The sequence below is a fragment of the Alosa sapidissima genome, chromosome 3, assembly GCF_018492685.1.
Source record: "Alosa sapidissima isolate fAloSap1 chromosome 3, fAloSap1.pri, whole genome shotgun sequence".
Taxonomy (NCBI): domain Eukaryota; kingdom Metazoa; phylum Chordata; class Actinopteri; order Clupeiformes; family Clupeidae; genus Alosa; species Alosa sapidissima.
In genome coordinates this window covers 8,820,879-8,842,583 of record NC_055959.1, presented here as the reverse complement: position 1 = coordinate 8,842,583, position 21,705 = coordinate 8,820,879, and the positions used below count along the sequence as shown (strand labels likewise).

Here is a 21,705-nt window from a genome sequence, read left to right as displayed (position 1 = left end):
ATCCTGTAACTCTTCAACAACCTGTAATTGCATGCAAGGCTGACACTGTCCTGTGATTTATTTCAATGTATAGGTCACACAGAGATGAAAGCAACCAGATGTGCACCCCACAATACTGGGCTGAAACTGAGGACCTCGTGTCATGCTTTTCTCCCCTTCACACAATGTGTTCACCAGGAACCTTAATCTCTAGTGTGCTTTGATATAGCGCAGTCCAATACAAACACAGCTTCCTCTGCAGCAACCCCCCTCCCTCAACACACACATACACACACACACACATGCACAAATACACACACACACACACACACACACACACACACACACACACACTGGGTTTAAGTGTTGGCCAGAGGAGCAAGGGCTTTACGGTGGACAGAGGGGAGAAAGGGGATGATCTGGAGAGTGAGAGCTGGCAGGCAAAGGTTACATAAGAGGCAGTCACAGCGACAGAGAGAGGGGAAAAAACTGCTTTTGATGTCTACCCTCCGCTCAGGCCTATGTCATTTAGTTCATCTGAGTTTCATTTATGTAATATATCCGACTGAGAAAGGGGAAAAAAAAAAAAAAAACAAGAACAGACGATAAATGCTTGTGTTGATCTTAGTGATGCACGATATATCGGCCGCCGATATAATATCGGCCGATATGGTCATTTTTTTACACATCGGTATCGGTCCGATGTCAAAATAGGGCCGATGTGAACAGGCCGATAATCATTCCTGTGTATTTGACGTGTGTGTAGCGATCCAAGCGTGTTATCTGTCTACACTGAATCCGTTAAATATGCCCTTCTATTGCATCATATTTCTTATTTAAAATAGCAGGGCAACAAGACTGACAGAAAGAAGACACATCAGCATCTGACAAAAGTTCTTTCAAAACGTTGCGTTGTATCGCGCTGCTCGCGTTGCTTGCAGTCAAGTTGATGGCTGGCTTGCATGTCATGTCACGCCTAGCACATCTCTCGCGGTAGGCTAAATATAACTGTGTCAGGCAGAATGTAGTTATATGGTCGTAATAGGAATTTAATAGGGCTGTAACAATATGCGATTCAAAACTGAAATCGCAACACTCATATCCACAAACCTGTGTCGCGGTGTGAAAAGGCAGAACCGACACACCCTTTCTAGTGTCTAGCAGTGCTTTGCAGCTTACGCGGCCGCATAAACAACACACATCTCCCGCTTTACTTGGCGGTAGCCTACGTTGCTTTCATTGTAGACTTTACCAAACAGTATAAACCCCCTGTTAACCTTTCCTGCTTTGTAGTCAGAAACGCAGGGGAGATTCGTTATTCGAGGGCCGATGTTATAAGATAAAATAACGTCGGGGTCACGGTCCCATTTCTGATGAGCAAAATACACGAGCTGAACTTTATGGAGTTTTATTTCGGACAGTAACACCGCTCACACTGTGTACAGACTCCAACTTGAACTTCCACACTCTCTGCTCCAGTCGCATGCATACACTTCCTCACTCTATCTCCCTCCTTCCCAGCTTCCCCCCCACACACACACACACGGAGCTCTCTTAAAGGAGCCGCAACACCATTTTACAACACCCCTCTCTTTGCCCCGCTCTCTCTCGCTCACTCAATGGACACGCGCGACTGGGCCAACGCAATCCAAATAAAACATTACAATCGTGAAAGCAAGGACTCATAGAAGACGACTAGCTAAATTACTATTAAATCTGCTTAGCAACATTAGCATGCTGCACATATTTGTTTAAAACTCTTGGTTTCAAGTTGACTGATCATCTCAATACCAATGTTTCCCAAAAGTGCCTGTACCAAGGAGAACAAGTATTACCTTTAAACTTAAACACACATGGGGAAACTGAACAGTCCAATCAGTAGACTATGATAAGCTAGCCAACTATGCTACTATGCTACTTTGTTTACAATATTTCCAGGCTTCAACCACACAGCTGAATTAAAGAGGGAGAGTTGTAATATAAATAGTAGGCCTATAGTGTGCCATACCTACCTAGGCTAATCTGCATAAAGTGCTGTCATAAATATCAGACATTCAGTATTCTCTCTTTTTATATCAGGATATAAAATAATACAGATATATTCTATTATATTGTAATCCTCTGGTGTTCTAAGGTAGGCTATTGAAACGTTATTTAAAAAAAATGCATTTTGGAAAATAGCTCTTTATTTGATTATCATAAGAATGTGTTTTCTATACAGATATATCGACATCGGTAAATATCGGTATCGGCCATAACAGCAAAATTAATATCGGTTATCGGTATCGGCCACAATTTTCACATCGGTGCATCACTAGTTGATCTGGAAAAGGTTTTCTGGGAAAATGGCTGTGTCTGTGTGTGTGTGACAGTGAGAAGTTTCATTGTGATGCTCAGCTCCCAATTTTAGGCTACCGTTGAGCCCAAGGGGGCTGGGAAGACACAGGGCGGATGTGACCGCGATGTGATAATACAAGATTGATTTGACATCCTCCCATGATGCCTCCTGCTTTCCACCTCTCTCCTCCTTCCATCACTCTCTCTCTCTTTCTCTCTCTCTCTCTCTCTCTCTCTCTCTCTCTCTCTCTCTCTCTCTCTCTCTCTCTCTCTCTCTCTCTCTCTCTCTCTCTGCCATCTGCTCAGTAATTCAATCATCACACAAACCGTTGGGAGTAATGATTCCTTGGATTAGGCGCAGGGACTCTTGCCAAAGTCGGAATATTGACTAGAAATGAGTGCAGCGATATGAACTGATGTATGTGAGGAGAGGAGGAAACTCCCCTGGCTATTGAGCGGCTCCTGCCAGTAATGCCCCAAACAGGGGTATTACTCTTCCATCCACTAATCCACCACTGTGGTGGGTTTCAAACGTAATGTGACAACCGCTGCAGTTCCTAAAATAGGGATGAACTGAGTTTTGCAGCAAACAGACATTTTTTAAGCATCTGATGTGTAACAACAACAACAACAACATCAGCAAGGCTCTAATCCAGATGTGCTCTTAAAGATGGCAGGTCAGGAACATCCGCATGCAGTTTCAGAAGTGAACCTGTTTACATAAAAGAGGATTTTTTTTTTGTGGCCAGTGCACTGAACTTAATTTTCAGGAGTATTTTTGGCTTTTGCATTAGTATTGTTCCTGGCCTTACATAAAAGCTGTGGGATTTTCCAACTCTTTCTCTAAACAAACAAGATCTCCAGCAGATAACAAACAACAAGGCTTATTTCCTGACATGTGTTTTGGCTACACATTCTTTGACCCTACCCCTGCCACATGTTCTCTTTAATTTGAGAGCATGGCTGTCTTTGAGCTGCAGTTCATTAGCCAGACTTAGCATAAACACCACTCCACAGGCTAATTTCCCCACATGAGAACTGATGCCCAGTCTCCCAACCCTTATATGATGTGGAAATTAAATGTAGGTGGTGGGGGGAAGGAGCTCAGCCTGTCTTTTTGCTTGATTGAAGACAAATCTCATAGTCATACAGTAATAAGTAGTAGGGTTGTTGTGCTTAGTGTGAGGAGATAAGTTAATATTAATGAGATATAAAATGATAGCCACTAGCTATTAATCTGGTAAGGTTATTTTATACTTCTTACTGTATGGATATGGAAAACCTTTCAAATGCAATATGCAATAAATTACTGCTTACTGTGAATTATACTCTTGATAAATGCTCATCAGCAGAAATATTCTGGCAATAGGTCAGACTTCCACAAACCAATCAAGCTAAATCACTGCTTCCCAGCTGAAAATCAATCAGCAACGTGCTTCAAAAACTGGCACTTCTAAAGGCTCTGTGAATCTCAGGAGAACTGGCCCCACCCTCACTGTAAATGCAAAAGCATATCTGGGTCATGGGCACATGCCTCATTCAAGATAATAGTGTGTGAGAGGTTGGGTTACACAATATGGATGAAAACAACACAGTGTGTCCACATTCTTTGGCGCCAGACTTGTCTCTTTTTGGGACCAGAACAAACAGTGCCACCAGAAGGACAAACACAACGCGTTCTTCTGCTCACGTGCTGGCAGCACAGCGAGTGGAAGGCCTCTGTGAATGACCACGCCGGTCGCTCAATGGTGTTTTAAGCCTGACCGTGGACTTCAAGGCAGGGCTGCGACCGTGGACTTCAAGGCACCTAACTCTAACCCTAACCCTAATCCTTGCCTAACCCGCCTTCCATGCAGCGCTGCCTGGAAGACGACGTTAGGGGCTTAAAACACCATTGTGCACACCGGTCAGCATGGAAGGCTACTACCGCACATGTTGCATGGCTCCCTGTCAACATCACATTCTCACACACTCGGCCTGGGGATAACCACGAATGCTTTTTCCTCTCCACCTTTTGTGAAAGTGCACTGATGCGGATGCACCCTTGTGTTGGCAGCACCAGGAGGGTCTTGCCGTGCTGGTGTGTGGAGCAGGAAAGGAAGGGAAAAGAAACAGCAGCAGCACAGCGAGAGATGATCAAGCTCTGTCTTTTCACGTCATGTGGATGACGTAATTCTCTGCTCTTCTACTCTACTCTACCCAGAACCCCTGAGGGGGGTGGGGGGGCTTCCCTTATCCTGGGAGAGTGGTGCACAGGGAAAACAACACCAAAGATCAAAGCAGCCAGGCACGGCGGCTGTTACAACGGGAAAGACATGCAGAAATGATTCAGACAATGATGTGCTGATGTCCTGCAGAGTAATTGTGTATGTGTGTGAGGATGCAAGATAACTGAGCTTTCAAAAGCTTTCAAAAACTAAGTATGTGCACACCTTAGGAAGGCTCTACAAAAGGGCTAGGAGATACTGAACTTACAGCTGCAAATTCTTTCTGTGCAGCTTTGTGTCTGTCGGAGTATTCCTTGCTGATCACTACAGCTGTCTAGAAAATCCACAGATGATTCATCAGTACTGTGCCACGTGAGGACTCTGGTCCACTGTCAATTCAGTATGATTAAACGGAGAAACAGACAGAGACAATCAGGATGATTACCAGTGTGTCCTAAAAATTGAATCAGTATGTCTGATGTGCATTTCAAACACAATCCAATTTAGTTTTGTTCAAACAAGTAATAGCCTCATGACCCACACACACACACACACACACAAGGGAACAATACAGATGCAAAAGCTAATTGGTTATGTTAGTAGCATCTATCCTCACTGCATGGACCATTCAAAACCAAAACAGACACTATGTTATTGAGCATGAATAAGGGGATTTAACCCCAAAAACATAGACTAAACAATGAGCATTGACAGTAGCCTACTCCGTTCACGACGACTCCAGCTGTATTCTAACTTGGGGGCGTTCACCTCCACTGAACCGTCATACACAATACATTTTCTGATAGCCTACACTAGGCATCTCTTCTGAAGATTATTGATGCGTTTTTCAAACGACCATGGGAGCGCTCACGGAACGCCTGGGAGAGCTATATGATTATATGACTAATGACATTTAGAGATATCATTTTGAACCTTAAATAAATATAAAGGTTTCATTGACGAATGTAAAGGTTGGCTCAGATATTAGACCTGCCCTCCATGTGGAAACAGCAGGCATATCACCCACAGTAATGCTCGCAATCAATCAGTTTGTAGGCCTACAGCACTGGCCTGTTTGATACGCCAAACATAGGCTAGCCTACTACACATTTCAACACACCCACACACCGACGAGTCGTAAAGGCATTTCGACGTGATCCTGATATTGGAACAATGAAACTGGCTGATTGGATGCCACAGCTTTCAACCCCCCCCTTTAAGCTTCAGGCTTCACGAAAACATGCATTCATTTCAAACACTCAAAATTCCCTACTTGCTTTCCCGGGCTTGGGCCTCTGCAGGAGCTTCTGCACCGTAAGCAGGTCCTCCGTCTTCACTGCTTGAAGCAATTCCTGGTCTTTCCCCATCTTCACGTTATTTATTTATTTAGTTTTACATCCAAAACATCGTCTGTGTGGAGTGCGTTCTAGCCCAAGCGAGTTCTCTGCCGTTTCCTCCCTATATTGCGGTGTGGTTTTGCAGGGTGCAAAGAGGCTTGAGTGCTCTCGGATGGAAGGATGCTCGGATCCCGAGAGCTGGTTCACACACAGCGTGACGAGCAGAACAACAGATGCAATTCCAGTTGAAAGCGATGAATGATCACTGTGCTCATACGCGACGTACGCCCAAAGTGGAGAATGTCTCACACTTTTGCTGCAATTTTCTTACAATAGGTATTCAGATGATAAGGCTGACGGCTTCCACTCCACTTCAAACAACAATGCTTCCCATCGCAGAATCAGCTGCACGCATGATTCTGGCTGCAACAATGCAAGTAAAAACAATGCATCATTAAATAGCGAAATAAAATACCTAAAATATACTAAACGTGTTTTCAAAAGCCCTTTCGCCGTGGTTGTTTCTTCATGAAATTCGGAGCCTGCATTAGATAAACAGAAGTCAGCCCTGCCATTGCTGCGTGAGCGCCCCAGTCGGCTATATTCGCTGCTTCGTCTCGCCAGTATAGTCTCAGTGCTATGATGAATCTACATGGAGCAGGCTGTGCAATCGCCCCGCCGTGAAGCTGGCTGAGATTGCAATGTTAAATGGCTCCGCTGCATCCATAGGGCGGATCCAAAGGCACAGGACCACCCCTCCTCCCTCTGCCCGGCACTCAAAGGCTGCCAAACGGAGGGGATGCGGAGGTAGGTTCACTATGCCGCTACCATGGATACAAGCGGTGAGAAACGACGCTCCTCATCATATTCCTGTAGGCTACGTTTGCGTTGAACTCAGAGCCCATTGATTCTGCTTTCAGCACCAGTGGCATTTCTCTCCAGAATTATAGCTTAGTCTTACTCCTTCGATCTGCTCTATAGAGCGCACAGGTCTGGCATAGGCTAGGCTATGTCATAATTATTGGACCATGCTTCCCACCGAGGTTTTGACACCTTGATTGTAGCCTAACACCACTTAATTGATTGTCTTTTTGTGCCCTCTGATCGGCAAGACCTAATTTACGTCTGCTGAGGAGGTTTATTCTGGGGAAATAATTAGAGCACCGTCTGTTTCCATGTTTTCATCAAATTCATAATATAATTTGCAAATGCAGACTGAAATAGGCCTATGCTTATTCTTCAAGAGGCCTATCGATATCACCATAGGCCTATAGCCTCAGTCGATGCCTCCCACCTGAAATATGACAATATTTTGACGATGGCACATTGGCCCTCTTCTTAAATTCCTCTCTTTATGTGATTCCATATTTCAATAGCATTATATGAATGTGTGCGCATGTAGGCCTAGACTAGCCTACTTGAATATTAGGCTATGTGAAGGAGACCTATAGTGAAACAGCGTTTTGAACTTTTTTAAATTACATTTTGAACTCTCAAAACAATTGATCCTTCAAAATGAGACTTTATGGAATCAGATAAGGCTTACTAAAAATAACAGTAGCCTACTTTGTCGTTTTTGACGACATCTTGTGGTCAGGTTGAACGATGTCACACGACAAACCAGCTGTGACAAACTGATCAACAGTGACCTCTAGTGAAAGGCTAGCAGATTGTTAGAGAATCCGATAAATATAGTCGTGTATCAGGGTTGATCATCCATATTTTATTTTGGACGGAATGTTGTCGACTATCCATCTTACTTTCCTCACTGCAAATGCAAGTGGTCTACCAACATACATGGCAATACGTTTGTAAGTCTGCCAAAGCGCCATTTTGGTTTCATGACATTTACGTCATTCTTACGGCTTTCGCAGAAGTGTGTTGATTGGTTGAAACTCGTTGGTTTTGGTTGGATAACAGCAGAACAGGTAGAGAGGGTTGCTTCTCCAGGGTAGGCGAGGATATTAAACAAAGAACACAAACTGGTAAGAATTCAATTAAACTTTTCTTTTTTAAATTATTTTAAGGACAGTTGGGCGTAAGTAAATTTTAACGCACCAGTACTTTAGAGAAGCGATGCTGTCCTCAACTGAACGTGAGGATGTGGTGAAGCTCATGCATTAGACATAGAAAATGTTCTTAGCAATAGCTGATGTTAGCTAAGGTTAAGAGAGCTTGTTTCATCTAATGGTAGTGAAACTACTTCTCGTTAACACGTCGGTTTGGTACAGAATTGTAGCCGTGGTGTCTAGGCTCTTATTCATGCGTCTTTCCATCACGCAATTGATTACTGTCAGTTAACTAGCATGTCACGAGGAATGCGTTAGCGTTAGCTTCCTAGTTAACCGCCGTGTGAATGAACAACAGTGATTAGCTACTAGCTAGCGATGTAACGGTAACACTAGCCAGTAGCCACCACTGTGCAATGGCCCAGGCTACTAGCTGGATAGCTTTGCTACAAGTATGGTGGCTTTCATCTTTCCCTTTTTGTACCTGAGTTCAGTTGTTATTTTAAAAACAGCAACAGTGCTTAAAGTGAGATAATGGCTCACAAGTTAGCATTTTCTTACTGTGAAATCATGAATTAATTAGTGTCATTGCAAACGAGAGACGCTTGACATTAGCTGTCTGCGTTAACAGGAAGGGCTCAGCAGTGCCTGGGCGCCCAGGGAGCCACTGCCTGAGTCTGTGGAGGCGGTTTCGAGGCAACGAGTGGACATGAACGCGACGAAAGGAGGCCTGGTCATCTTCTCCGCCAACTCAAACCCCGCCAGTCGGGAGTTGGGCAAGAGGATTTCAGAGTAGGTACTTTTTGTAAATATTGTTTTCATTTTGTCTGAGTAGATTCGTTTAATCTTCAGTGCACACATAATATCTGATGCTTTAGATATCATGCCCTCCTCCCCACAACTTTGTGACCACTTGACCATTAGTCATCGTTTTAGTCAGAGGTCGGTATGGCTTGATATAGGCTGTATAGTTGTCTTGATTTGCTTTCATAACACCATGTCCCTCATGACTTGCTTTGTGGTTGTTGAGCAGAAACGACATGATGTAACAGTAACAGGCCTTGGCCATGCCCATTGTCCTGTTAGTTTACTTATGAAATGTTACATTACGCCTGACCTGTCTTGAGAACAATTTTGCCAATGTGAATTCAGTGAGGAAGAGCCAAACATGCCATTTGATTCATATGGTCTACCTGGGCTACATATTTGTAAGAAGCAAATTAGCTAATTTTCCTATGATCTTTTTCATGAAGTTAATCATCTCTGCCCTTCTGAGTTGTAAGGCAACTGGCAAATTTCTCTTCACTGTCATCATGGACTGAAAACCACCCCCTTGTCTAACAAAGTGGGGTAAGGTAACATTTTGTCTCAGACAAAATATCCTTGGATACTGGAAAAAATCTACACTGTCTTCACAACAAGAGGAACCACTTCTTGTTCTCAGGCGCTTGTCGAAAAAAGCCCACAGTGTCTTCCATTCATTTAGTGTTGAATTAAAAACAATTGTCGCAGCACTTAATCATAATGTCTGTTTTTGGGGAACAGATGGCACATGCCATGTGTGCCTCAAGTGAGTTGAAATTTACTGGAACTTTTGTCTAAAGTGACTTACAAGTGAGGAATAACATTCAAGCAAAAATGTAACCAGGGATGTTAGAGTGACAATAAATACTATCTTACCAACTTTTATCTGTTGTTGGCTAACTACTGCTTCAGTTGTCATTTGCTGCATGAAGGTTGAAAGTGTTTGACTTTAGCTGTGTGTGTGTGTGCGTTTCTTTACAGACGGCTGGGGGTGGAGCTGGGGAAGGTGCAGGTGTATCAGGAGGCCAACAGAGGTGAGACTCTCAGACTGGTGAGTTGTTATCGCTGGGAAAGCAAAGAGTGGGAACCGCAACCCCAAAGCTTACTAAAGGCATTACAAAACAACAGCAAAACGGGAGGAGAGAGTGTGTGAGATTTTGTGTGTGTGTGTGTGTGTGTGTGTGTGTGTGTGTGTGTGTGTGTGTGTGTGTGTATGTGAGTGAGTGGGAATCGTTTAGATGTGCTAACAGGATGATTGGTCCACTCCTGGCTCTGCTTAGCTGACCTTGAATTGTTGGTTTTGCATTTCGGCATTACCCGCCGGCCCATTCTTTGCATGCCTGAACAGTGGATAGACAAAACATGTTGTGTCAGAGACCTGCACTGGACCTCTATCTTGTAATTGAACTGACAAGCTTTGTGTAGAGCCAGGCTGGCGTAGGTCTACGTTTGTGTGGACATAACACACGGTCACGGTCGCCAGGGTGACTCTCGTCACCAAGCTTTGTTTGCATTCGGCTCAGAATCGTTGAATATCAAGTTATGTTATAGCTCCCTGCCATTAGTTTAGGACAGATCACGTACCACAACAGTTAATCTGTAAGTGTGACTTCACTAGCTGTTACTGATTGCCACATCTTTGTCTCCATAGAAACACGGGTACAGATTCAAGAGTCGGTTCGAGGAAAGGATGTCTTCATCATCCAGACAGTGTCCAAGTAAGAAAGATTTGATTTGCCTTCCTAATTGCCCTCCGAAAGGCCCAGGGCAGAGACAAGCAATTAAAACTTCCCTTCGTCTAAGCATTGATGTAAATAACTGATGGAAACTCAAAGTCAAATCTGAGGGAAAATCTCAAGGTAACCACCCCACTGCCTTCCTCCCCTCCGCAGGGATGTCAACACCACCATCATGGAACTCCTCATCATGGTGTATGCCTGTCGGACATCCTGCGCAAGGAACATCATCGGCGTCATCCCCTACTTCCCCTATAGCAAGCAGTGCAAGATGAGGAAGAGGGGCTCCATTGTCTCCAAGCTGCTGGCCTCTATGATGTGCAAAGCAGGTGAGGGGAACGTTCTGGTGCCTAGAACTCACTGTCCATTGTTGTAGGAAAATAACAAGCTGTGATGTTCTACTTTAACTTCTCCCAAGGCAGTCAGAGACTTACCACTTGTGTATGTTGATGCCTAAAAATATTGCACAAGTAATTGTTGCATGGAAAATTAAAATAAGCTCAGGCTGAAAACATTGCCCTCTGCAGGTCATACTGTTTTTGGGAATATTTTTGTCATAAAGCCTGTAGTCCGATGTCAATTGGGTGGTTTGAAAATGAAGGCTTCAGTTATACTCTGATGAATTAACATCAAAGGTTTAGGCTAGGTAATGCCTAACCCATAAATTGCATTAGAACTTCCATATTATGCAAATGTGTCCTTAGAAGTAAGGCTTTGGTTAAACATTAAGATCCCTGGCTGCAGGTCTTCAGAGATGAAGGGGGGAAATTTCAGCGTTTGTTGATAAATTGTTGTGACTTGAGTCCCCTGTCAGGGTATGATGGGGTACACTGAGATTAATATTGCATGCTTTTATGGCTGTCTTTACAGCCTTGCTGTACAGCACTTTGCTTTCTGAACTTCTTTGATACATTCCCATTAATTTATTTAAGTTGCATTTACATTTCTTTCGTTCAGCAGAAATTCATGCTGCGAATTGTGTCTGTGGAGCTGTAGATTCAGCAACTCTCTGCAGACTTAAAAACGGTTTACAATATTTATCCCATGCCAGCATTTGAGTTTTTTGCATTTTAGATAGATGTTTATCAGATGAGGAAGGCCTTACTGGGTCAATAGCTCCCCTCCCTGATCTTTACACATGCAGTCACCCATAGGAAGAGAAAGTGCTCCATGCTAATACAGGGTCTGCTGAATAGCGAGTGTCGGTGTTACTAAAAATAGACCAGCGCATAATGCATCACGGATTGACCGGACAAGACGGGTAGTATCAGGAAAGACCTGCATTTTGCGCCTAGGTGCAGTCAAAAACAGGCACGTCACTGAATCATTTAATTTGCTGCAACAAATAGCTTCCATTATAATCAATGGAACTGGTGGCACACACATGCAAACAAATTAGACCGGTCTTCTAAAACTATTTTCACACTCTCAACCCTTCAGATGTTGTGCCTGGTGTAGCCTCCCTCTAACTTCTACGCCTAGTATGGAGCTGTGTCTTGGACTTTCCATACCACTGCCCAGTTTGAGTGCTATTAGCAATGTGCAGCAACCAAGTAACATTGATCCCATCAAATCGGGGGGGGGGATACTTTATTAAGTGACAGTTAAAAGCATAATAATGACAAACACTTCCATGCAAATTGATTTTACAATGGCTGATTATTAATGCTGTTTTCAGTAACCAACACAGTGGGCTACTTGCTGTGTCAGTTTTGTTTACACGTGACAAAGGTTGCTAAGGAGACAAAACGCATGCTGTCAACCCACCACTGAAGATGGTAATCTTGTATTTCGATCTCTTAAGCAAGTCATTCTATGTGCATTCTAAGCTGCCAAATCGCTGGTGCGTTGGGGTCCTGTTCACCCTGCCGGGACTTATTTTCCTATAATGACCTGCGTTCTATATATTATCCCTTACGTAATGACCAGGCTTAGGAATACTCCACATCTCTAATGCTGTCGCAAGTGTCACACATGAAGTTGTCCGGCCACAGTGTCACACCCATTTTCAGGACTGGCATCTCAAACAATGCGCTATAATGGTGTATAAAGGTTCTGCTCAGCAAGCTTCTTTGGCATAAACTGCTGCAAAAAGGGCTACTCTTTCACTTAGCACTTTAAGGTACCATTTCACTGTAAGTTCAGTTTTGCTGGGCTCATCTGTGCATCTTTTCATATTGTTTTTTTGTAGTTCCACCACGCACCTGTGTATGGACTTAAGTGCAGGGTACGTGTGTGATGTTTTTAAATGTTTTGAAACATGATTCTTGTGCAGGCCTCACCCATCTCATCACCATGGATCTGCACCAGAAGGAGATCCAGGGCTTCTTCAACATTCCTGTGGACAACCTGCGTGCATCTCCTTTTCTCCTACAGTACATCCAGGAGGAGGTAGGTGTTGTGTGTGTCTGTGTGTCTGTGTGTGTGTCTGTGTCTGTCTTTTCAGTCTAACTTTTGTTTTGGTTTCCAGTTGGATAGTTTGGTCCTGGAAAAGTGCGTCGTGGACACCTGTTTGTTTGGCTTTTTATTTTGTGCCAGTTATGTTGATCTTCTACCCTTCAGCTCACCATTGAATCGTACGTGCTTCTCATCCACAGATTCCTGACTACAGAAACGCTGTCATCGTGGCCAAGTCTCCAGCCTCGGCCAAGAGGTGAGTATCCCACTGGTTGAAGAACTGACTGCTTCCTGACTCCAATTATCTGTCCCCGAGAGTGGAGGCCCCTGTAAGAGAAACAGCTCATGAATAGATGGACACACGGTTCATTGTTAGTGTAGCCTACAGGATGAGTGAATGCATCAGTATACTTCCTAACTTGCGTCTTCACTTTGCCATGTACAAATGCCATGTTGTTTTTGACATGATTTTACTGTCATTATTTCAGTTTTCCACTAGGTGGCTCAAGTGAGAGGTATGGGTTGCCTGGATAACAGATGAATTGAGAATCTTTGTAATGCTTTGGTGAAGATTTGGTTTGAGTTTGATTTGGTTCATCTGAAACCTGCAATTCTGTCATTGAGCCTAATATATGTATGCACAGTCAGTGCCGTAAGTTCGGGCACCTGTTCACATGCTTAAAAACGCCACATGTTCACATGCTTAAAAACGTTATTGAAACAAAAAATGCCCACGAGTAATCTAGATTGCTTGCTGCCATATAGGGGGCTTTGTACACAGCTGACGTTGTAGGCTATCCTTAGCCTTAGGCCCGTTTCACACCGGGAACGCGGCGTGAACGTCGCGCTGCCATTTTAAAATGTCTCCTTTTCTCACATCGTTTTTTTTCTTCACTGTTTTGAATGGAAACGCTTCCAAGATGCTTGTGTGTGGTGTGAAAAATAGGAGTGAGTTCTATTCCTAGCATGCACATGTTTTCGGCTCGGCTCGAGTCGTGCCTGAGACGTGCGTGCCTCACGCAGGCGGTGTGCAAGGTCTAACCTGTTAACATGGAAGCCGAAATAAAAACACGTCACGCAGCTGACATGCTCATGCCACGCACCCGGTGTGAAACGGGCCTTAGTATCTCTAATTCATGACAACAGTAACACAATCCAATAGTTGTCTGAATCAGTTGCTTTCCGAGCTGGACAGACAGCCTGCTTGTTCCATCTTTGCCTGATTAATTTCCCAGCCCTATCAAATACTGATTGCTCTCACTGCCTTTGCCGAACTGAAAGTCATTCTCACACGATCGACTGAAGGCCTCGGTAACACCGACAAATAGGCGAGCATTTAAACTGATGCACATAACTGGCAACTGTCTGTACTTCCCTCAGGAGCATCAGTTACCTTCCTAGTTACCAGTGCTCCCTGACGATGATTTAGTTCCATTTATTGTAAATGACCAGCAGGATTTAATCTGCAGCCTGTAATGTGTCTGACGAGCCCACTACTCCCCCCCCCCCCTTGTATTCAGGGCGCAGTCGTTTGCAGAGAGGCTACGGCTGGGCATCGCGGTCATCCACGGAGAGGCGCAGGACGCCGAGTCGGACCTTGTGGACGGCCGGCACTCTCCTCCAACGGTCAAAAACGTCGGGGCCATTCATCCCAGCCTAGAAATCCCACGTAAGATGAGCTGTCGACGTCTCGCTTCCTCATGTCAGCCGCTTGGTTCCTCAGTGTGCAGCTTAAGAGAGCTGGTGATGAGTAGCAGCCTCTGCAAGGCAGCTTTCATTTCATCATGGCTTAAAGCTCTTTCTCTCTCTTTTTTTTCTTTCTCTCTTCTCTTTTCTTTCTTTTTTTCTTTCTTTTTCTCCCCCCTCTCTCCTGTTGTCCAGTGCTGATCCCCAAAGAGAAGCCTCCAATTACAGTGGTGGGAGATGTAGGTGGGCGCATCGCCATCATCGTGGTGAGTACACGCACACACACACACACACACACACAGTGCTCTGTATTCATGGCCGACATCCTCCTCTCTATTTGTCATGCTGGCTTGGATTGTACTCGGTTCCAGCCAGTCTGTTTTAATGATGCACTGGGCTCCATCCTGTTCTACCAGCCACCTAGGTTTCAGTTATTTTAGCATACGTGTTCACACTTTGAGGCTGGAGCGTACTTGTGAAACTGTTACATATTTAGACTTAAACAAGTTTATTTTTTATGCATCGTCAGGATTGTGTGTGTGTGTATGTAAGCCAAATGGTGCAATACCCACAGAGTATAATGAAGGAAATGATCTCTTTTCACTGGAAATAAAATAAATAAATAATAATAAAAAAAGATTTTTCCTATTTAATCTTTGAGTAGAGCAGCTGCTGATCAGAAATGGCAAGAGGAGAGCAAATGTTCTGACCGGAGGAGCATGACTGTCTCCTCTTTCCCCCCACAGGATGACATCATCGATGATGTGGACAGCTTCCTGGCCGCAGCAGAGACTTTAAAGGAGCGGGGGGCCTACAAAATATTTGTCATGGCGACGCACGGCATTCTGTCGTCAGATGCGCCGCGCCTCATTGAGGAGTCCGCAATCGATGAGGTGATGATCTGCACGGCTGGGCTTAAAACATGAATAAAAGCTGAAGTAAAACAAATTTTTAACTATTCCTGAAGAAGGTTACACAGGTAGATTTGGAATTTTATCCACAAATGACAGTGAAAGTGCAAACACAAATTACAATGTCATTTATTTATCAATTACTATATCATGGATGTGGTTTGGCATCAGTATATTTATCAGTTTAACTGAAGATTCAGAAATGGTGGAAATAGTGTGCCGGCCACTGGCAGGTTTTAGTGGCATTGGGTCTCTGTACGTCATCGTGTGGTCATCTCACTCAGCAAGCTGAAAAGCATGCATTGCTCTAAGCCAGCGCTGTAATCCACTACTTGAATCCTAACGCACCTTCTTATTTGTTGAATTTGAATGTTTTACTTGTATAATATGTGTGTGTAGTTATCTTTATATCAAGAATGGCAGATTAATGTGATAATATGATGGTCAAAGCAAAATTACAACTTTAAAAGCCTTGTAGTAGTTGCATTCACTATGTAAAAGACTTTAACCACTGCCCACAATGAAATGAGTCAGATTTGCAGCTCTGTAATATGATGGTCAAAGCAAAATTACAACTTTAAAAGCCTTGTAGTAGTTGCATTCACTATGTAAAAGACTTTAACCACTGCCCACAATGAAATGAGTCAGATTTGCAGCTCTGATGCACTGCACCTGCCTGATGTTTCATTTCAGTGGAAAGCAATTCAGGAGCCTAGCTTTTAAAATATAAATAATGTCCTTGATACTTTAAGGTGTGAAGTGCCCTTGACGTTTCACAAAGGAAACTGTATGTACTACGCACCCTATTGAGTGGCCTGGTGTTCATGGCTAAGTGTAGCCTGTGTCCTGTCCTGTGCAGGTGGTTGTGACCAACACCATCCCCCATGAGATTCAGAAGCTGCAGTGTCCAAAGATCAAGACAGTGGACATCAGCATGATCCTGTCCGAGGCCATCCGCCGCATCCACAACGGAGAGTCCATGTCGTACCTTTTCCGCAACATCGGCATGGACGACTGACAGAAGCTCTCTAGCAGGCATCCCAAAACCCAACCACCCACCCACCTCCTCCGAACTGCCAGACAAATTGTGTGCGCAGAGGTCAAGGCTTTACCCATCATGCACCTCTCATTCAGATTAATTATGTGCTGCAGGGTCAATGCTTGTATGTCTTAACCATTATTATATTGTTTTTGTTTTTTGTATGTTTTGATTTTTAGTTCTAGCTAACTTAAAATGTGTCTGTGTGCTAAGCGGACAGGTCAAAACTTAGTAGCATGTATGACAGTTTTTGGCGAGCACTAGGATAGACGAGCTCACAGTCGTAATGCAGTGCAAGATTGCAGATGGTTACACTTGAACAGAAATATTTCACATCAGCTTATTTATTTTAAACTAGCCCGCCCCGCCCCACCCCAACCCCCCACCCCCGATGTCACACACTCTTCACAATGCCTTTAACTTGTACAATGGGCGATTAGCCACTGGATTTCTGTTGGCCATCTCGACTCTGCAAGCGCTCATTTCTTTTTGCGTTTGACCGATAGTGAAATATGTTACAGCAACTGGGCACTCAGGCTCTGTGCATTCCACCCTCCGAGGGACTGTGCGTGTGCGCTATAGCATTTCTTCAGTCACACTTTGGTGTAGTGTACCGTAGTGACCATGACCAACGATAGTGCATACAGTATTGTGCTGCTGCCATATGCCAGTCTTGGGTGTCAATACCTTCATATCTTTCAGTGTAATAATGGTGCCACAATATGTTTTTGTTATGTGATAATGTGGAAGCAGGCTGGAGCTGCACTTAAAAAAAGTTGAAATAACTGTTTAATATTAAGACAGTTTGGGAAATAACTGTCAAAAGATGCATAAACTATATGATCACTGCTTTAAGTGAAAGATGACAAACTAGACTGAATGTGTTTCTTTTTTTGTGTTTAGCCCCCCCCCCCCCCCTTTCTAACTTGGTCTACTAATGCTTAAAATGTTTGCCTGAAGAATTCTTGCCACTGATTACTGAGACCATGTGTGTGCACTGTAGCTTTGGTGATGAGATCGTGGTCGATATTTCAGGATTTCCTGTCTCAGAGAACTTCAAATGTTTCATTTAAAACTAAGAGGCGATTGCAGGGTCTTTGTAACTACTAATAATTCAGGCTTTTGTATTTATTTACAGCACTTGATGGTCAAGAATAAAAAAAAAAACAAAAAAAAATGAATGGAGACCAAAAGTTGAATTCTATTGTGTGTGATTTCATGTGGGACACAGAATTCCCCAAAAAGAGAACATGCACAATTTCTGAAACCTTGCTCCGTTTTCTTAAAACATTAAACACAAAACCTCAGCTTCAAGCACCATTTACAAAACCTCTGACTCCTCTTGAAAAATCAAACGTTTGCTTCAAAACAGTTTTACTTGTGCTCAAAATCAAACACTGCTCTCAAATCATAAACAAAGAGATCAAAATTATATACACTATCAAGCAGTCAGTAAACAATATACTAGAAAAAATAGAAAACATATTGTTCAAAACATATGGTTCTCAGGGAGTACATTTTTAATTTCAAAACAAATTTCATATTTTTCCATCATTTGTCTTTTGATGAACGAAAACATCAAGTACTACTTTGCTTTGCATTGTCTTGTTCTTCCTCCTCCTTGTACCCCTATTTTTACGGTATCCTGCATCTCACAAACTTGTCCTTTGATTCTTGTTCTTTGTTGATATGAACTTGCAACCAGTCAAAATCTATTGAGCAGTCAGTACTGCAAACAAATGGAAAGCACAATGTTCAGGGGCCATACAATAACTTGTTTACAGTATTGTACAGTATACAGCCTACAATGCACTGAATGCATGCATGAAATTTTCACCAGACATTAGTATTAACTTAAGTAATCCACACATATATAAAAATCCAAACATTAATGTCTAAAAGTAGAGTTATGAGTAAAAAAGTGGAATGGCACAGGGAAAAAGTATTGAACACACTAAGATAAAGCAGTACACAAAGGCAAGGAATGGCAAGGAACAAACTGGAATCTATAAGTAGTTACAGAAATTATCCCTCCTATCTGCAAATTTATATTAGCTGGGTTAGTACATACTGGTAGGCTATAAAGTTTTTTTGTTACCAAGGTGTCACACAAGAAACATTTCATGATAAAGGGTAAAAGCAAAGAGCTCTCCCAAGACTTGCAACCTTATTGTTGCAAAACATATCAATGGGACTGGTTACAGATGTACTTCAAAACTTCAGAATCATTCAGCGAGCAGTATTGTAGCCATTATCTGCAAGTGGAAGGAACATCACTGCATCATCAACTGGCCATGCACAGGATCTCCTTGCAAGATTTCTGACCAGGAAGTCAGAAGAGTAGCCCAAGAGCCAAGGACCACTCGGAGAAAGCTCCAGAAAGACTTGGAGGCAGCAGGTACAATTGTTACAGAGAAAATAAAAGGTAATGCACACAACCGCCATGGCCTCTATGCACGCTCATCCCGCATGACTCTATTGCTGAAGAAAAAACATGTCAAAGCTCGTTAAAAGTTTGCTACACAACATTTGTACAATCCTATGAAATACTGAGAGAATGTATCCTGGTCAGGCAAGAGCAAAATGTAACTTTTCGGATGTCATACTACACACCATATTTGGAGGAGAAATGGCACTGTGCATCACCGTAAAAATACCCTACCAACAGTGAGGTTTGGAGGTGGTGGCATCATGGTGTGGGCTGTTTTTCATCTCATGATACTAGCAGACTTCATACAATTGAAGGAATGATGAATGGTGTCATTTTGTTCCGGGGGAATCTACATCCACCAGGATGATGAGGATGAGACATGGCTAGACCTTCCAGCAGGACAATGATCCAAACCATTCAGCAAAGGAAACTCTCAATCAATTTTGAGTGGTTCTGTTTAATAAGTGACATGTGTATGTCTATTTCTATTTAATTTTTGGCACTTGTGTTTACCAGTATGGATGCATGTGCATTAGAGTGCAGAATGTGTTCAACGTTTTGCTAAAAATTGCAAGTGAGATCTGCAAATTGTGTTTTACCATGTGAAATGGTTAAAGGTATTGACAACAGACTGAACAATTAGCTTAATGAGTTCAAGCAATTGGGAACTTTTTTCAGCCAATGGGTTTTAGTGTTTTAGCAACTGAGAAAAACTAATTTGAAATCACCCCCTTTGGCTGCAGTACTAATGTCATACAGCAGGGGGCACCTGATGCAATGTTCAGTGTGCAGATGTTTTCAGATAAAGTGTCTCGCATACATCTGACTTACTCTGTGCTCAGCCTCGCCTCCATCTATTGTTCTTGAAAGAATAATGATGCCAAAAACACAATGTGTATGAGTTGCTGCCTGTGTTTCAGGAAAAGGTGTGTGTGTGTGTGTATGCTTGAACGTGTGTGTGTGTGTGTGCGAGTGCCCCCCCATCTTCATCCTCCATCTGCCAGTATGGTCTCCTGAGCACACCATGTAGGTGCTTACACAACCCAGCTTGGGAATTAATGAGGAGTGATCTCCATGTATTGTTTCATAGCTCTTAGGCACACCAAGACTGTGAGGCAGGATTAAAGCAGACGAGGATTGCTTTAGCGCAAAACAAATACACACAACCCCCCCTTTTTTTCAGTTGCTCACCTCACCTTTGCAAAGAACGCCGACCACACGTGACAAGACAACAGTGTTATTCTAGTCAAACAAGGTGCTTGCTTAATCTCTTGGTGACTTTGCCCTTGTTCATGGGGTTACTTCTTTCACGTGTGAAAAGTAAAGGTGTTTGAGTCGTGACTCACTCGGATCTTTCACCCGTGTCTTTAAATTAACCCATGAGTCGCGAGTCTCTAGTATCATTAACTCGGATCAGTTGAGTCCTACTACAATTCAATCTAAAACGATAAACAGCGCCACACACAAACCTCTTGCAACATTAGCTAGCCTCCTAGCCCTAGCCATCATCATAGCTGCCAACTCTCACGCATTGGCCGTGAGACACACGCATTTGATTAGTTTCACACACTCACACGCCACACCCACGATTTCTCACGCTGAAGTGTCAACCCGGTCGGTCAGATGCCTGAAAAATGAGTTTAGCCTATAGATCTACCTGTTGAGCCACGGTTATGCTTTCAGAGACGGTGAGAGGGTTCAAGAGCACCCCCTGTCTGTGGAATTTTCTAAAATTTCTCTCATTTGCGATGCTACTTCAAAAGCCATCCCAGGCGCATTCCCCCGGCTTCAGGTAGGCCTATGCTTTGAGTATTTTTCACGCTGAAGTGTCAACGTGGTAGGTCAAATACCTGGCAGATGAGGTTCAACTAAACTAAACCTATACATGATATCACACATCATGTGAACGAGCGGAATCTAAGCTTTCCAATGATATTAGCGCGAAGTTGCTGTGATAAATGGTTCGCGAGAAAATTATCATTGAACCGACGTGCAATTTAGGCTAATCATATTTGCATTTTGCACACAGTGCACACCCATTACTCTCGGTTGTAATATCTCACTAACCCTTCACACAACATGTGGCAAACCTAATATCATAATAAACAGCAAACCGTACCGAATACGAGGATATAAAGCATGCCTCTGTTTTTGAAATTGCAACACATTTCTACATAGCCTCATTGGGGCGAAATTATAATGTATTCTAATGTAAACTATTTGTCAGTAGGCCTACATACATATTTGTAAATTGCTCAGTAGATTATCCCACTATCATGGTTCTTATATTGTCAGGTTCCAGCCAATCCCACTTATACAGATAAATGAATATATTTATATTTCCATGCTTTCTAGTGACATTAATGCAAAAATATAAAGAAAATCAAATAAGGAGACACAAATATTGATATAAAGCCTGACATAAGCCATATGCAAACATTCACATCATGCAGATATGGGTACATCCTGAAAAAGGAATAGCCTGTAGGCTATGGCCATTACAATGACCAATATATTATCTTAAATGAACTAGCTGAAAAACACAGGTGACCACTTCTGCATAATTTCATGGAGTGCTGAACATTTCTGAACTGTGAAATGGACCATATGTTTTTGTGGTTGTGAACTTATTGCAATATCACCATAACTATTCCACCTGTGTATGCATGGTTATAATTCTGAAGTGCAAAATAGCTTAGGCTACAGCACAAATATTTCCATAAAAATAAGCAAGTCTGACATCTGAATTTATTTTTAAAAGTGCACCAGATTGATGCATTTAAAAGTTAAAATATACAAACATTTCTTAAATTCTTACAAAACACCCACCCA

At 42.9% G+C, this 21,705-nt stretch overlaps 2 protein-coding genes and 1 long non-coding RNA gene across 12 annotated transcripts in view; 1 reads left to right on the top strand and 2 right to left on the bottom strand.

Moving 5' to 3' along the window:
* The window catches only part of caskin1 (CASK interacting protein 1), a 97,708-nt gene extending 91,057 nt beyond the window's left edge, over nucleotides 1-6,651 (bottom strand). For all 7 annotated transcript variants that reach the window (XM_042086471.1, XM_042086474.1, XM_042086473.1 and 4 more), the window contains exon 1: nucleotides 5,797-6,651. In XM_042086471.1, coding sequence (XP_041942405.1) covers nucleotides 5,797-5,890 — 94 coding nt within the window. In that variant the 5' untranslated portion in view covers nucleotides 5,891-6,651. The remainder of the gene's footprint in view (nucleotides 1-5,796) is intronic.
* LOC121705494 lies at nucleotides 2,107-4,287 on the bottom strand. Its single transcript, XR_006030814.1, has 3 exons — nucleotides 4,277-4,287; nucleotides 3,322-3,325; nucleotides 2,107-2,302 (listed from the first exon to the last, which is right to left on the bottom strand). It is a non-coding gene; the product is annotated as an uncharacterized LOC121705494 (long non-coding RNA).
* A 932-nt stretch (nucleotides 6,652-7,583) lies between the features above and the next one.
* prpsap2 (phosphoribosyl pyrophosphate synthetase-associated protein 2) lies at nucleotides 7,584-17,303 on the top strand. Of its 4 annotated transcripts, XM_042086485.1 has the most exons (11): nucleotides 7,584-7,845; nucleotides 8,501-8,661; nucleotides 9,655-9,707; nucleotides 10,325-10,391; nucleotides 10,566-10,738; nucleotides 12,685-12,800; nucleotides 13,007-13,062; nucleotides 14,327-14,475; nucleotides 14,688-14,758; nucleotides 15,239-15,385; nucleotides 16,263-17,303. In XM_042086485.1, the coding sequence occupies exons 2-11, from the start codon at nucleotides 8,579-8,581 to the stop codon at nucleotides 16,419-16,421; spliced, it is 1,074 nt and encodes a 357-aa protein (XP_041942419.1). In that variant the 5' UTR covers nucleotides 7,584-7,845; nucleotides 8,501-8,578; the 3' UTR covers nucleotides 16,422-17,303. The 4 variants fall into 4 exon arrangements, with proteins under 4 accessions (XP_041942419.1, XP_041942421.1, XP_041942422.1 ...); XM_042086487.1 differs by lacking the exon at nucleotides 7,584-7,845 and having other exon boundaries at nucleotides 8,529-8,665; XM_042086488.1 differs by lacking the exon at nucleotides 7,584-7,845 and having other exon boundaries at nucleotides 8,529-8,665; nucleotides 9,655-9,724.
* Nucleotides 17,304-21,705: the final 4,402 nt, after the last annotated feature.